The 12,926-nt window shown below is 38.2% G+C and overlaps 2 protein-coding genes across 2 annotated transcripts; both read right to left on the minus strand.

Moving 5' to 3' along the window:
• Window positions 1-1,153: 1,153 nt before the first annotated feature.
• LOC142352888 (uncharacterized) lies at window positions 1,154-2,068 on the minus strand. The gene has a single exon (XM_075405043.1). It carries the CDS (start codon window positions 2,066-2,068, stop codon window positions 1,154-1,156), a length of 915 nt encoding a protein of 304 aa, XP_075261158.1.
• A 43-nt stretch (window positions 2,069-2,111) lies between these two features.
• Window positions 2,112-3,365, minus strand: LOC142352889 (uncharacterized). The gene has a single exon (XM_075405044.1). It carries the CDS (start codon window positions 3,363-3,365, stop codon window positions 2,112-2,114), a length of 1,254 nt encoding a protein of 417 aa, XP_075261159.1.
• Window positions 3,366-12,926: the final 9,561 nt, after the last annotated feature.

The following is a 12,926-nucleotide window of genomic DNA, read 5'->3' on the forward strand; positions in this document are numbered from 1 at the left end:
GCTTTTTAAATCACTCATAGAATCACATGAAAGCATTAAGTCTAAAATATGAAATAGATCATCAAATTCGATAGATATTCCGATAGAAATCATTAGAGACAAAAATGATGTCCTCGGGAATTGTTACGCTGGCCGCCTTAGGAACTTTGTGAGATTTATTTGATTATTGAATTAATAAAGGATTACATTTGTTTAGTATAAATTAATCAGTTTCCAGTTTCTAGTTTTTGTTAAATTGACTGTTCTTCACGATTTCTGATGTTGTTATGGCTGAATACTTGAATGACTTTTCTTAACCATGTCGAATCAGTATCGGGCACAGATGGTAAATAGTGCACATATGGCAAATAATCCACTGGGCATCAATGTTGATGACATCGCCGGCCCCATTTGCAGGGTTGCAAAGAATAGTCGGCTTCCGTAAAGACGATGCTTTGTTAGGTAAAAACTTTGTAGCCAATAAATAATTCCGATAAAATAACTGAGGGAAGAAAAAGATGGTTACAAGAGATAACAAAGCAAATGATTTTCAAAATCGGCGTTTCCAAATGACGGAGCGGGTAAAGGCAAAAATTGTAATACCCAAAAATTGCGACACAAGCGGAAAAGGCTAAAGCGGAGGTTGCTGCGGTGTAGCAACTTTCTACACAGCGCAAAAAAAAACCCAGATTACTACCTGTTGCGGCTTGTACCTACCTGTACCTAACTATAACCACTCAAGAGTGACGGACCTTTTAACGTACTGGATTTTTTAAATCGTATGTTGATCGACAAGTAAGTGATGTGACTGCACATTAACGATAGTGTAGAATTCTGCAGGAGGAATTTATGGAAGCTGAGTGCTAAAATGATGTGAATTTGTCCGTTGAATGTTAATGTAATTTACTCAGCAAAGTAAATTGTAAATTTTACTTAGCTTGAGAACGGGGCGGATCTTTTCACCGTATGCAGTCTTTATTTTGACTGAACGAACTACTTTATCCGAGCCTGGATACACTTCAATTACCTTTGCTAGAGGCCAGAGACCACGAGGTGTGAAATCTTCCAAAATCCAGACTAAGTCGTGAACTTTTAAATTCTGATTTACTTTATGCCATTTAGAGCGTTTCTGCTGGTTAGGGAGATACTCTCTAATAAATCGGTTCCAAAAATGTTAGGCTAGAATTTGTGATGTTTTCCAAGATTTAGTAACTGCTACTTTGCTTTGAGAGAAGACTCCTGAAGGGAGATTGATTGAGGGTCTACCCAAAATGAAATGATTTGGCGTTAAAGGGAGTGCATCGTTTATATCGCTAGAAACATTCGTCAATGGTCGCGAATTCATGTTGGACTCAATTTCACAATTGAATGTCGACAGCGTTTCGTCTGTTAGCGTTCTTGAGCCAATGACTTTGTAGAGGGAGAGCTTGAAAACTTGAACTAATCTTTCCCAGCTGCCGCCAAAATGCGGAGCCAGAGGGGGGTTAAATTTCCAATTGATATCTACGTCTAAGATGTGGAGCTTAGATGCAAATTCTCGCGAGGATCTGAGAGCTTCTATTCCTTTTCTCAATTCGGAACAAGAGCCGACAAAAGATTTTCCGCTGTCAGAATAAAATATTTTTGGTTTTCCGCGGCGGCTAATGAATCTGCGGATGCAACTCATTGTAGAATCTGTAGAAAGACTTTCAGAAACTTCCAAATGAACAGCTCTTACAACTAAGCATGAAAATAGAAGGATATAACGGGTAGCAAATTTACCACACTGTTTTATAGGAAAAGGACCTATGAAGTCCAGGCCTGTTGTGGCAAACGCAAAGTGATTTTGTAGCGATAAACGTTCACTGGGCAGATCTGACATCTGAGGTGGACTAATTTCTTGAGCCATTCTTCGGCAGGGAATGCACTGACGTATTGTTTGTCTAACGACAGCTCGGCATTTCAGAATCCAATAGTATTCCATTAGAGAGGAACGTGTTTGTTCAACACCAGAGTGACTTTTCACCACGTGAGTGTTTTTGATGAGGAGCTTAACGATTGGGTTAACCCCGTCTAAAATTAACGGATGGCGAGCAGTTTCTAAGACCATTGCCTTAGACAGCCGACCTTTGGCGCGGAGTTCATTTTTTCCGTTAACAAAAGGACAGTGTCTTTAGAGGGCTCGACGAAAGTATCTCCTTGCCTTTTTGTAAAGACAAAATCTCAATTCCAAAGTTCTGACTTTGAGCAACGCCGATGAGGTACTTGTAAGCCAGTGTGTGATGTGCGAGCGATAAGCTACTGCTCTGTTTTTTCAAGCGATCGAGGAAGAAGAAGCAGTATGCTGCAACTCTAACCAGACGATTCCAATTGCTGAAGCGTGCAATGTTGATGGGACATTGAATTGCTGAGTGCAGATCGGTTTGCAACGCATGAACGATGAGAACAATTGAATTTCGTGCTTTCAAGATGTCCTGACTTGGCCAGTCACTTTTTGGTAACTGTAGAAAGGAAGGACCGTTGAGCCATCGAGAACTGCAGTTCAACTGTTTAACTTCATAGCCTCTTGAGCCATCATCTGCTGGATTGTCAGCTGAGGTGATGTAATTCCAGTCATGTGCTGTTGATACATCAAGTATCTTCGCCAACCTGTTAGCAACAAATAAGCGATGACGTATCTCTGGGGTTCTGAGCCAATAAAGAACTGTGGTACTATCGGACCAGAAAACTTTTTCAATAATGTGAATGTCGTGCTCTTCTGTCACGAATTGTGCGAGCAGAGCTGCGTAGACGGCGGCTTGCAACTCGAGATTTGGAATTGTCATTCTTTTGATTGGAGCTACGCGGGCTTTTCCCATGATGAATTTCACTTGAACGGTTTCATCAACGTATTCAATCCTAAGATACGAAACTGCTGAGAGTGCATACTCCGACGCGTCTGAGAATGTATGGAGAGCTGTTTCCTTTATTGCTTTGTTAATGAATAAACAGCGAGGTATTGAAATTTCGCGGAATTCACGTAGTTCGTTTTGCAGCTGAGTTAGATCTGCAAATTCATTGAGGTCCAATGGTTTGTCACATTTTGGTCCATGATTCCAGGCGGCCTGTAGACTTTTACGAACTCGGATTGTGAGCGGTGCTATAAAACCTAGGGGGTTAAAAATGGATGCGACAAACCGCAGAAGTTTTCTTTGGGTTACCATAGTGTTGAAAAGTTTCTTCTCGATTACATAAGTGTCTGTTTTTGCATTCCACGGTAATCCGAGGACCTTTTGAATTTGAGGTGAAGCTTCGTTTGTGTTTAAAAGTTGATCCCTACTGACTTGTTGCAAAAACGCAGCCGAATTAGAATTCCACTTGGTGAGGTTAAAACCCCCAAGAGACAGGCAAGCTTTAGTGCTGCTCATTATGTTTACAGCTTTTTCAACGTCGTCAGTGGAAATATACAAATCGTCCATGTAGATATTGCGTTCAACAATATGGGAAACCTCAGGAAAATGTTTCTGATTATCTATTGCAGAGCGACGTAGAGCGTACGATGCAATGCAAGGTGATGACGTTGCACCAAATATGTGGCTAGTGTATTCATATTCTTCTATTTTGCCGTTGTGATCCCACAAGAAACTAAGATATGAACGGTCTGAAGGAGCAACTTTGACTTGCATAAACATTTGCTCAATGTCAGCGGATATTGCGATATGACTTTCTCTGAAACGCAAAATAATCCCAACAAGATTGCTGAGCAAGTCCGGGCCTTTCAACAGATTTGAGTTGAGAGATTGGCCTTGAAAGATGCTGGATGCGTTCGTCACCCGTCGAATTTTTCCGGGCTTATTTTTGTTTGAGGCCGGATGATGAGGTAGATAAGAAACTGACTTTGTGTTGTCGGTACAAGTATCAATTTTTACAGCATATCCGTTTTGCAAGTCCTTTTGCAAAGTCTCTTCATATTTTTCTCTTAATACTGGCTTTGTGGAAAGCTTTGCTTTTAGCTGCTTCAACTGTTTCTCAGCGAGCCATCTGTTATTCGGCAATTTTGCGTTCTCTTTCCACAAGAGACCAACTTCGTAATGATCATCCTTGAATCTGGTTGTGGATTGTAAAATTTCCAAAGCCTTTTCATCGTTCTTGGACAGTGCTTTTTTCTTGGATGCAATGCCATAATTTTCGATCTTCATCCAATCTTGAACTTTAGTGAAAAGTTCGTTGTCCAATTGGCCATGGGAACAAATTTGGGTTTTGAGAACTGGATTTTGCTCATCTGCAATTATGTTGATCTTTCCGGCACAGGTCCAACCTAATGGTGTCTTGACAGCCCAAGGTGTGTTTTTCGGGCCTTTAACTATCTCATTGTAGTGGATTAGTTCAAGGTTATCAATTCCAACGATTATACACACTTGATTTTGTTTGACATTTGGAAACGTGATGTGTTTAAGGTGATCAAACTTACTACAAAGTTTGTTCAGCTCACTGGTTTTAACTGGTGTCATATTGAGATCTGGTAATGCTAGCACATCGATTGAAACAACTGAGCTATTCTGAGATCTGTATGGCTTGATTTGGACAGAAACTTGAGAACAGTCTATTTCTCTAGTTGTATGGTAGCCACTGATAGGCATTTTAGCGACTGTATTCATGTCAATCTCCAATTCTGATGCTGCAGATGTAAGCAGCAAGCTTTGACAACTTCCGTTGTCTGGATACGCATAAGTATCAAGAGTTTTTACACCATTGGAAAGTTCAACCGGAACAAGGACTACTTGTCCTGTTCCATGTAATTGAACGGATTTAACGGCCGATGGCGGCTTCACTCTGATTATTGTCTCCAAAGCTCTCATGGAGCAGAATATGATGCTTTCGGCCACAATTGCCAGTTCGACAAACATTTTTTGAATTGCAATGTTGAACATGATGACTGCCAAAGCAGTTGAAGCAAAGTTTTAAGTTTTTGACATGTTCTCTCCGATCGAAAGGAGAGAGGGTTTGGAAATGAGAACATTTGTAGAGATATTGACAGGTCTCATTACTGGGGCAAACAACAGTTCTGGAGGGGGCTTGTTTGTTACCGTCTGAAAAGGAGCCATCTTGTTGACCATTGCTTGTCGTTCTCGTAGATGAGGGCAAGGGACTTTGAGTTTTCTGAATCCTTGGTTTATGGGCAGAGTTTCATCTTCCATGGCTGGGTCGTGTTATGGAAATTGGCGCTGGCCAATCTCTACAAGCCTTTGCGTAGATTGATAACCAATCAGAAAGGTCTTTAAGAGACGGCTGGAGTGAAAATTTTTCGAGGGCATACTTGTTCCAGTCCAGGCGGACTGGTGTCGGAAGTTTATTTAATGCCTGATTGAGATTTGTAGTAGAATGGATGTCGTGATTGAATCCAAGTTGTTGAAATGTATCCACTAGGGTCAAGAGAAAGGCTGAAAATTGGGTATAACTTTCAGGGACAGTCAGATTAGGTGGTTTGAACTGCGAGAGTTTATCAAGAAAGGCATTTACTATCCGGTTTGGGTTTCCGAAGTGTTCCTCAAGACGATTCAACGCTGGGACATACAGACTACAGTTGCAGACGTATCCATCTATTAAATGCTTTGCTTCTCCAGTTAATAGCGATTGAAGATGTATCATCTTTTCTGATAATGACATAGGCGATCGATCTATTGTGGCTTGAAAAATGCTGAACCACTTCATCCAGTCGAGTGGGTTGCCATCAAATTTTGTTGCCTGCAACTTGGGTACAGATTTCTGGAAACAAGTGGACATGGAGATGGGGTTCTGATATGAAGCAGAGCCAAGTGTAGCGGACGCCAACGGATCTGAGAATTGTTGATTGGAAAGGAATCTCCATGATGGATTGCTGTTCGAAACGTGAAATGATGTGTCCTGGTTGACTGAACTACTGTTTGAATTAGCAAGAAACGGTTCCGAAGACAAGGCAATGTGAACAGGATTTCCAGATGAAGTAGCCGTTGAGAAACCAATATTGGATTCCATATTAGCCGGCGGCGAAATGGAATTGGATTGAACTGAGCTAGCGGGCGCTGCAGAGTCCGACGAAAAAAGTTGACCTGACACTTCGTTCCCAGCGGGAGCTGAGAAATTTGTAGAGGTCCTGTTAGTGTTAAGAATGGTTGGGTTACTGCTGCTACTATCAAATGTTACCCTTAAGTTGCCTGATGAAACATTGCTTACTTCTGCGCTTTGAGTTTCTTTTTTGTGTTTGCGGAGGGCAGCGGTTGTTTTTCGAATCTTGAATTTTAGTTTGCTAAGTTGAAAACAGAGCGTATCTGCGTCTTCTGATGGTGAGATGTCCAAAAGCTCTTGAACGGAGTTGTCGAGTTTCTCTTGCAGCTCTTTAATTTCGCTCAATGTTTCTTCTAGAGTTTCCGTGTCCTCCCCGGAATCGATTCCTGAAACAACAAATTCGATGCAGGATTCAATTTCGCTTTCAAACATTAGCTTTTGGTTTTTAATGTGTTTCAAATGAGGATCCACAGAGGATTCTTCGTTTTCACCCATTGCTGGTGTTTGTGAACTCGTAGAATTTACCTGATGTTTAACTCTTGTTGATTTTCCGGTTCGAGTAAGAACCATTAACTCTGTTTTGTTGAGTGGGTCTAGAGCTTTGAATTTAATTTAGCCACTTTTAGTAGCATTGTTAACCAAATCTCAAGGCCAAAACCTGTTTATTTAACTACCGGTTAACAATTACCTACCAAAGTGTACTAAACCCTGCCAAAACGTTGATACGGTACTTTACCAAAACTACCGAACCTTACCAAACCTTACCGAAACTTACCAAGCCTTACCGAACCTTACCAAGCCTTACCGAACCTTACCAAGCCTTACCGAACCTTACCAATCCATACCGAGTCTGATCAAACCTTACCAAGCCTTACCGAACCTTACCAAGCCTTACCGAACCTTACGAAGCCTTACCGAACCTTACCAAGCCTTACCGAACCTTACCAATATTTACCGAACTGTACCAAGCCTTACCGAACCTTACCAATACTTACCGAACCTTACCAAGCCTACCGAACCTTACCGGATACCATCAAATACCAGTACCAGAATGATAAACTCAAAATCTACCAAATAACCACAGTAAAATCCGGACACAAACCGAGGTTTATGCCAAAACACACGGTAGGAAACGTTGGTTTTGACAATAGCGAAATAAAACTTTAATGGCGGTATCGGAGCAATAAAACAAATGGCTGAAATTTATTGCAAATTGTTAACACGTCCTGAAAAAATTCTCTAGGTGCGAGAAAAAAACAACGCTGGGGAAATTACTGGCGAATCACCAGAGTCAAAGGAAATAAGAATAAGGTAATCAAGGGAGTCCCAGATATAAACTCTCTGTTGGGTTGGGCGATGATGGGTTGCCTCGGGTTGGGTTGGTTGGGATGGGTCTTTGTCTAAAATTTCCTTCTCTACCCTGATCGCGAGAAAAAAAAATTCTCGAGAAGGAAATTTTAGCTGTCCATTCTTTCGTTGGGCGCCAGAATGTTACGTTGGCCGCCTTAGGAACTTTGTGAGATTTATTTGATTATTGAATTAATAAAGGATTACATTGGTTTAGTATAAATTAATCAGTTTCCAGTTTCTAGTTTTTGTTAAATTAACTGTTCTTCACGATTTCTGATGTTGCTGATATGGCTGAATACTTGCATGACTTTTCTTAACCATGTCGAATCAGTATCGGGCACAGATGGTAAATAGTGCACATATGGCAAATAATCCACTGGGCATCAATGTTGATGACAGGAATAATAGAAAAGGACAGGTATTCATCAAAGGTCAAAATGTCTTGATATTCATCAAGTAAACATACCCAACTCACATCGGACGAATTGCTAGCAAACGACTGGCGATGGAAAGGGGTCGGCTTTGGTAGCTGCTTACGCTTAACAAAGAAGTTAACTCAATTGGGGAAGATTCAGGGGGCAACAGCAGGGAGTCCCAATTTCCCAAAATTGACATTCAAATAATGAAATTACAATTTCTCAGTGGTTCCGGTAAAACGCATTCTTAGAGACCATTAAATTCGATCAGCACTTATCAGGCACCTAAAATTTTACCAGTCTATCTTGATTTTAGGACAATTCAAAAGCGTCAAACGAAAATATCGCATTAGAAAACACCCAAATAGCTTTTGGATAATTGCTGTCAACTTTGTTTGAGAGTAGTTTAATGTTAATAAAAATTCAAAATTGATTTCTGATAGTCCAAATATGGTTTTTGATGCATGATAAAAAACAAAAACTGCAGCAATCTCATGCTTCAAAATTACGCTCAAAAATTGTGCAATTATAATCTTTTACTAGGTGGTCGCATGAGTCAAAAAAATTGGTAGCCAACCAAAAAAGGTCATAACGCGAAAATTCTGTTGACCTCATCTTCAAATCTTTTGTTTGTTTATGGCACGCTATAGCCGTCAGGCGATCAGTTCAAATAGTTCTGCTTGTTGTGATTAATTTTCTTTTCATTTTCTCAGCATGGAAGCAAAAAAAGTTGAACTGCGAAAAAAAAATGAAATATACCTAAATGAAACGAGAATCGACCGCTGAAGTGTTAATCCGAAGTCTCAACTCTTGTTTTTCCAAACATGTCCCCAAACAACTGCACTAGCATTTAGACATTGCACTAATCGTCAAGCTACTTTTGTGCACAATCAGGAAACATCTAACAATTTTCTTAAAAATTAAAAAAAGTTTCCATCAAAGAGTATTTGATGAAAATGTGAGCAGCAATAATGATTAAAATGTGATGAAAATTGTTGATCAATGGGTGCATCAATATCCACAGATAGATTGAACCAGAAAAGAGTGCATCTAGTTCAAAACAAAATCCTTAAAACAAAAGCACACCTTTGGTATTTTAAATTTTGCACTTTTCACATCCAAATATGTTGATCTCGTTGCTACGCAGCAATCGACTTCATTTTAGCAACAGGCTTTACATCGAGTGAGAGTAATAGAGATCACTCAAAAATGGAGAACGAAAGCGTGAAAAAGTCACTTGAGAAGTCAAAGAACGTTATAGAAAAGCTCAAAAACGGTCAAGCTAAAATTTTGCATTAAAAGATCAACACGTTTACAATAATTGTTACGAACTTCATTCGAGAGCAATTAAACAACAAATAGTATTTTTATGGAGATAAATTCAAGAAGCTACAGTTTTGACGATTGTCTGTGAAAATAATTGCATTTTTTTTAAAAAATGTTTGAAATCTTTGTCGAAAATTGACAAAATACACAAACTTATTTTGTTTATAAATTGCTTTTTAAGATTCTGACAAAATTTTGCAGTAACTTGATTTTAATTTGATTTCTTTTCGCTAATATATAGATCGATCAAAAATGTCATTCTAGCATCAGGACTGTTTTCCCATAAAAAGGTGTTTAAGAAATTTAACATCCAACTGTTGGTTTTTAGTCTTTCACCTTAAAATACTGGCATTTGATTTGACTAGTAGGTTAAAAATCAGGCCATAATGAGGGATTTTGACATCTGTTAATTTTTACTATCCGACAGCTTTTGACATCACCAAAATGTGGATCTCCTTTCAATCAAAATGCCTAAACTCGGAAAAAGTTTTTATGAAAAAAAATCTGCCATGTCAGTAAGTTTCGTTGCATTTCATTCTGCAGCCCTTAATGCCCAGACAATTAAAATAATTATTGTCTTGGATCAAATTCTGTAATAGCAAAAACCTCAACATCCCAAGTCACTTGGATATATTTATTTCAGAGATTGATGGGCAGTCTGAGTTTACAAAAACAACCCGAGCAAAACAAAAATATGTATTTTAAAAAACCTCAATTAATTCGTGGGACTACCCATATTTGCAAAATTACCACATATAAATGAGATTATTAATCACATTCTTTAATAATATAGGGGTTTAGCTCTGTGGGCCATAGTCATAGTTCCCTTTAGAGTCAGCGCAAAATGACAAGACTTGATTTCCTAAGATCTCCCACACTGTGCATTAATGTGTGCATATAATTCAATTCTACTCAAAACAATATTTTTGTCAGAAAAAGTCATAACTATTTAAACCTGATTTGTGCTGGATCTGACAACATATTTTCATACTTAATTTCTTTGACAATTAAATTCTTGACTGAGAAGGAGAGCAATTGATAGGGATTTTTTCTATGGTGATAGGGAAATTCTATGGTGTTCTTGTGCCAATTTTTTTTACTTTATCATCTTTTATTTGAGTGATAATTGAACATTCTTCAGTAAAAAATTCTTTACATGGAAGTTCAAAATTGCAGCAAAAAACTGACCTGTACTTTTTTTAATACGTATTTAAATACAATAACAAATTCTGCTTTAAACATCATCACCAGGGAAAAGGCACAATATACGTCAGATTTTTTCTCCGCAGTTTTTAAGATGCCAAATTACTCAATGAGATAAAACAAACCAGAGAAAATTGATTTCTCTCCACCTTTGCGTTTTGTTCAGTTTTGTCCACCTTTGTTCAGTTAAAAACAGTAACAATAAAAGTATAAAATATGATCAACACAATACGTACCACATAATTAACGTTCAGATGCAGTAGTTGCGATTCTGCAGGCCAATGGGGGGTATGCTCTTGGATGTTATTGTAAATAATTAGCCGGGGTGAGTTGGTGGAAATATGAATCGAAAATTAGCGTCTGAGGGGTACCCTCCCAGACGATAATTCAATGGTCTGGATCGTACTTTTTGTCGCACTCAAACCATAGTTGCGTTATGTCCAATCTTAAGCTGACACTTTCGGACATACCCTAATTTTTCGGTAAACCTTAATTTTAAACATGACGATTTAAACTTCAGATATTTGATTTGTAGGTATCTATTATACGTATTTGTCCTTGTGAAACTCTAACCTATAAAAACTGCTTGATACATATTTACTTGATACATATTTAGTTAGGTTAGGTTAAAAAATGGCCCGCGGTCGAGAAATTATTTAAGTAAAGAGCATCACTCCCGGAACGAATTTCAACGTCTTGAATTGATAAATCAGTACTGATCACGTCTTCTCAAGTGACATGATACAGTACTGATCCAACACCTGCAATTTCACTGAATCAGTACTGATTAAGACTTGACGTTTAGTCCGGGCTTACTTTTGCTGCTCACAAAATAATGTATTTATGTAGCAACATAACAATGGCTTCTTTGGAAAACAGAATAAAATAAAAAAAGGACAAATCTATACCATGATTATCAGTGTAAATTTTTATAGCAAACTATCAATCCTTGGTAACTTCCTAGTGAAACAAAACTTGATACACCTTGCCATGTCATGCATGATCTTGATAACTCTTGCAAAACTTGAAACATCTTGCCAAGGTCTTGATTGAGAAATATTTCTTGGAACAACTTGATAAGATTTTGACAAGATTTTATCAAATTATGTCAAGAAATTTTCTTAACTAATTTGATAAGATCTTGATAATTCTTGACACACAGAAAATTTTGTTTGTCAGCAACCTGGAGTGAAGTGGTGGAACCGGATAAATTGATCTTTTTGGTGTCGTGTTTTTTCAACGCTTGTCTTTTTTGTTTTATGTCATGTTACAAATTTTTAGATTTGGGGGCCTTCATGATGGCGGTTCTGTATATGGTGTGTACAATGTAAAAACCGAGCTAGCATAAAAATTTCATTATACTTGAAAAAGCGGCTAATTTGTGGGTTAAAAACAAACGGGAGCAGTATTTTCTCTTCTTGATAATTCTTGCTAATTCTTGCTTACTCTTATGATTTCCTGCTACATCTTGTTTTTGGGTGGTAATGAACTTTTAATACTTGATATATCTTGCCATTTCATGGTTGATCTTTCTTAGAAATCTTGCTAAGATCTTGTTTGTTTACAGCCAAGCAAAGAATTTGCAAGTTTGCACAAATCTTGATGTTTTCTCGGTTAAGTACCATGGCAAGATCTTGGCATGATTTCCAAAGTACCAAAATCAGTCAATTTCTTACTTAAATTCCAGGATCTTTTCCGTTTGTGCCCCCCCCCCCCCAGTACGTTATGCCCCCCCCCCCCCCCCAGTGACAGAGCACGTGTCATTACATAGTAAATCATTATGTAAAAATATTGCACGTGCGTCTGGGGGTTGCAAATAATATGCACCCACTAAGCTGGGGGGCACAAACGGAAAAGATCCAAATTCCACTTACTTTTTATTCGTGAATTAAAATTTGTTCACCGGCGTTTTTCATGCATTGACTACAAGTAAATATACTTCTACGTGAAGAAAAACTTAGTGTTACACTCGTAAACTTAGCAGGTAAACATTTAGCAAAATCAAGTTGTGATTGGAGCACAGAAATCGGTCAGTCAATGCTTAAAGTAATAGTTATAGTTATTTGCATGTAAGAAATAATTTCTGTTGCGGGCATTGTTGATACGAGGCGAGGCGCAATTGAAACGAAGCCTCACATTAATCATTGAGGCAACAAATGTAGTTCGTTTTAGAACTGTTTTTGACCAACTGTTTTAGACCAACCGTTTTAGACCAACCGTTTTAGACCAACTGTTTTAGACCAACTATCCGACAAGCCAAACAGATTTTCTTCTCAAACAACCCTTTCTGGTAACTTCTATGAAAAACGGTTGAGCAAAACTATTCTACTGAGCCAAAAATATTTCAAAGAAACAAATTGAACAAGTCATTTACAAGTCTCTACTTTACGGAGAGCAACAAGGGTTAACTGAACACAATCTCTTAAAGAACAAACGAACATTTTCATAAGTTAACACATGGTCTGGTTGCTTAAATGATCATTAAAGTCACTGATGTCTCAAGTTATAGAGCTCATGATAGGCCGGAAAACTTAATTTTATATTATGCTTGGTTTTCTTTGTATTCTTGTATCCTTGTGTTTTGCTTTTCATATTTGAACTTTCTAAAGACTTTGGCATAAAAAGTCCAATTTAAAGAAAACTAATGGA

This window comes from Convolutriloba macropyga, chromosome 14, assembly GCF_964194025.1.
Source record: "Convolutriloba macropyga chromosome 14, txConMacr16.3, whole genome shotgun sequence".
In the NCBI taxonomy this organism is placed as follows: domain Eukaryota; kingdom Metazoa; phylum Xenacoelomorpha; order Acoela; family Convolutidae; genus Convolutriloba; species Convolutriloba macropyga.

Bases quoted from the DNA above. Each gene is read 5' to 3' on its own strand.
- LOC142352889 (XM_075405044.1), bottom strand. From the start codon at position 3,365: ATGAGCAGCACTAAAGCTTGCCTGTCTCTTGGGGGTTTTAACCTCACC.
- LOC142352888 (XM_075405043.1), bottom strand. From the start codon at position 2,068: ATGGTCTTAGAAACTGCTCGCCATCCGTTAATTTTAGACGGGGTTAAC.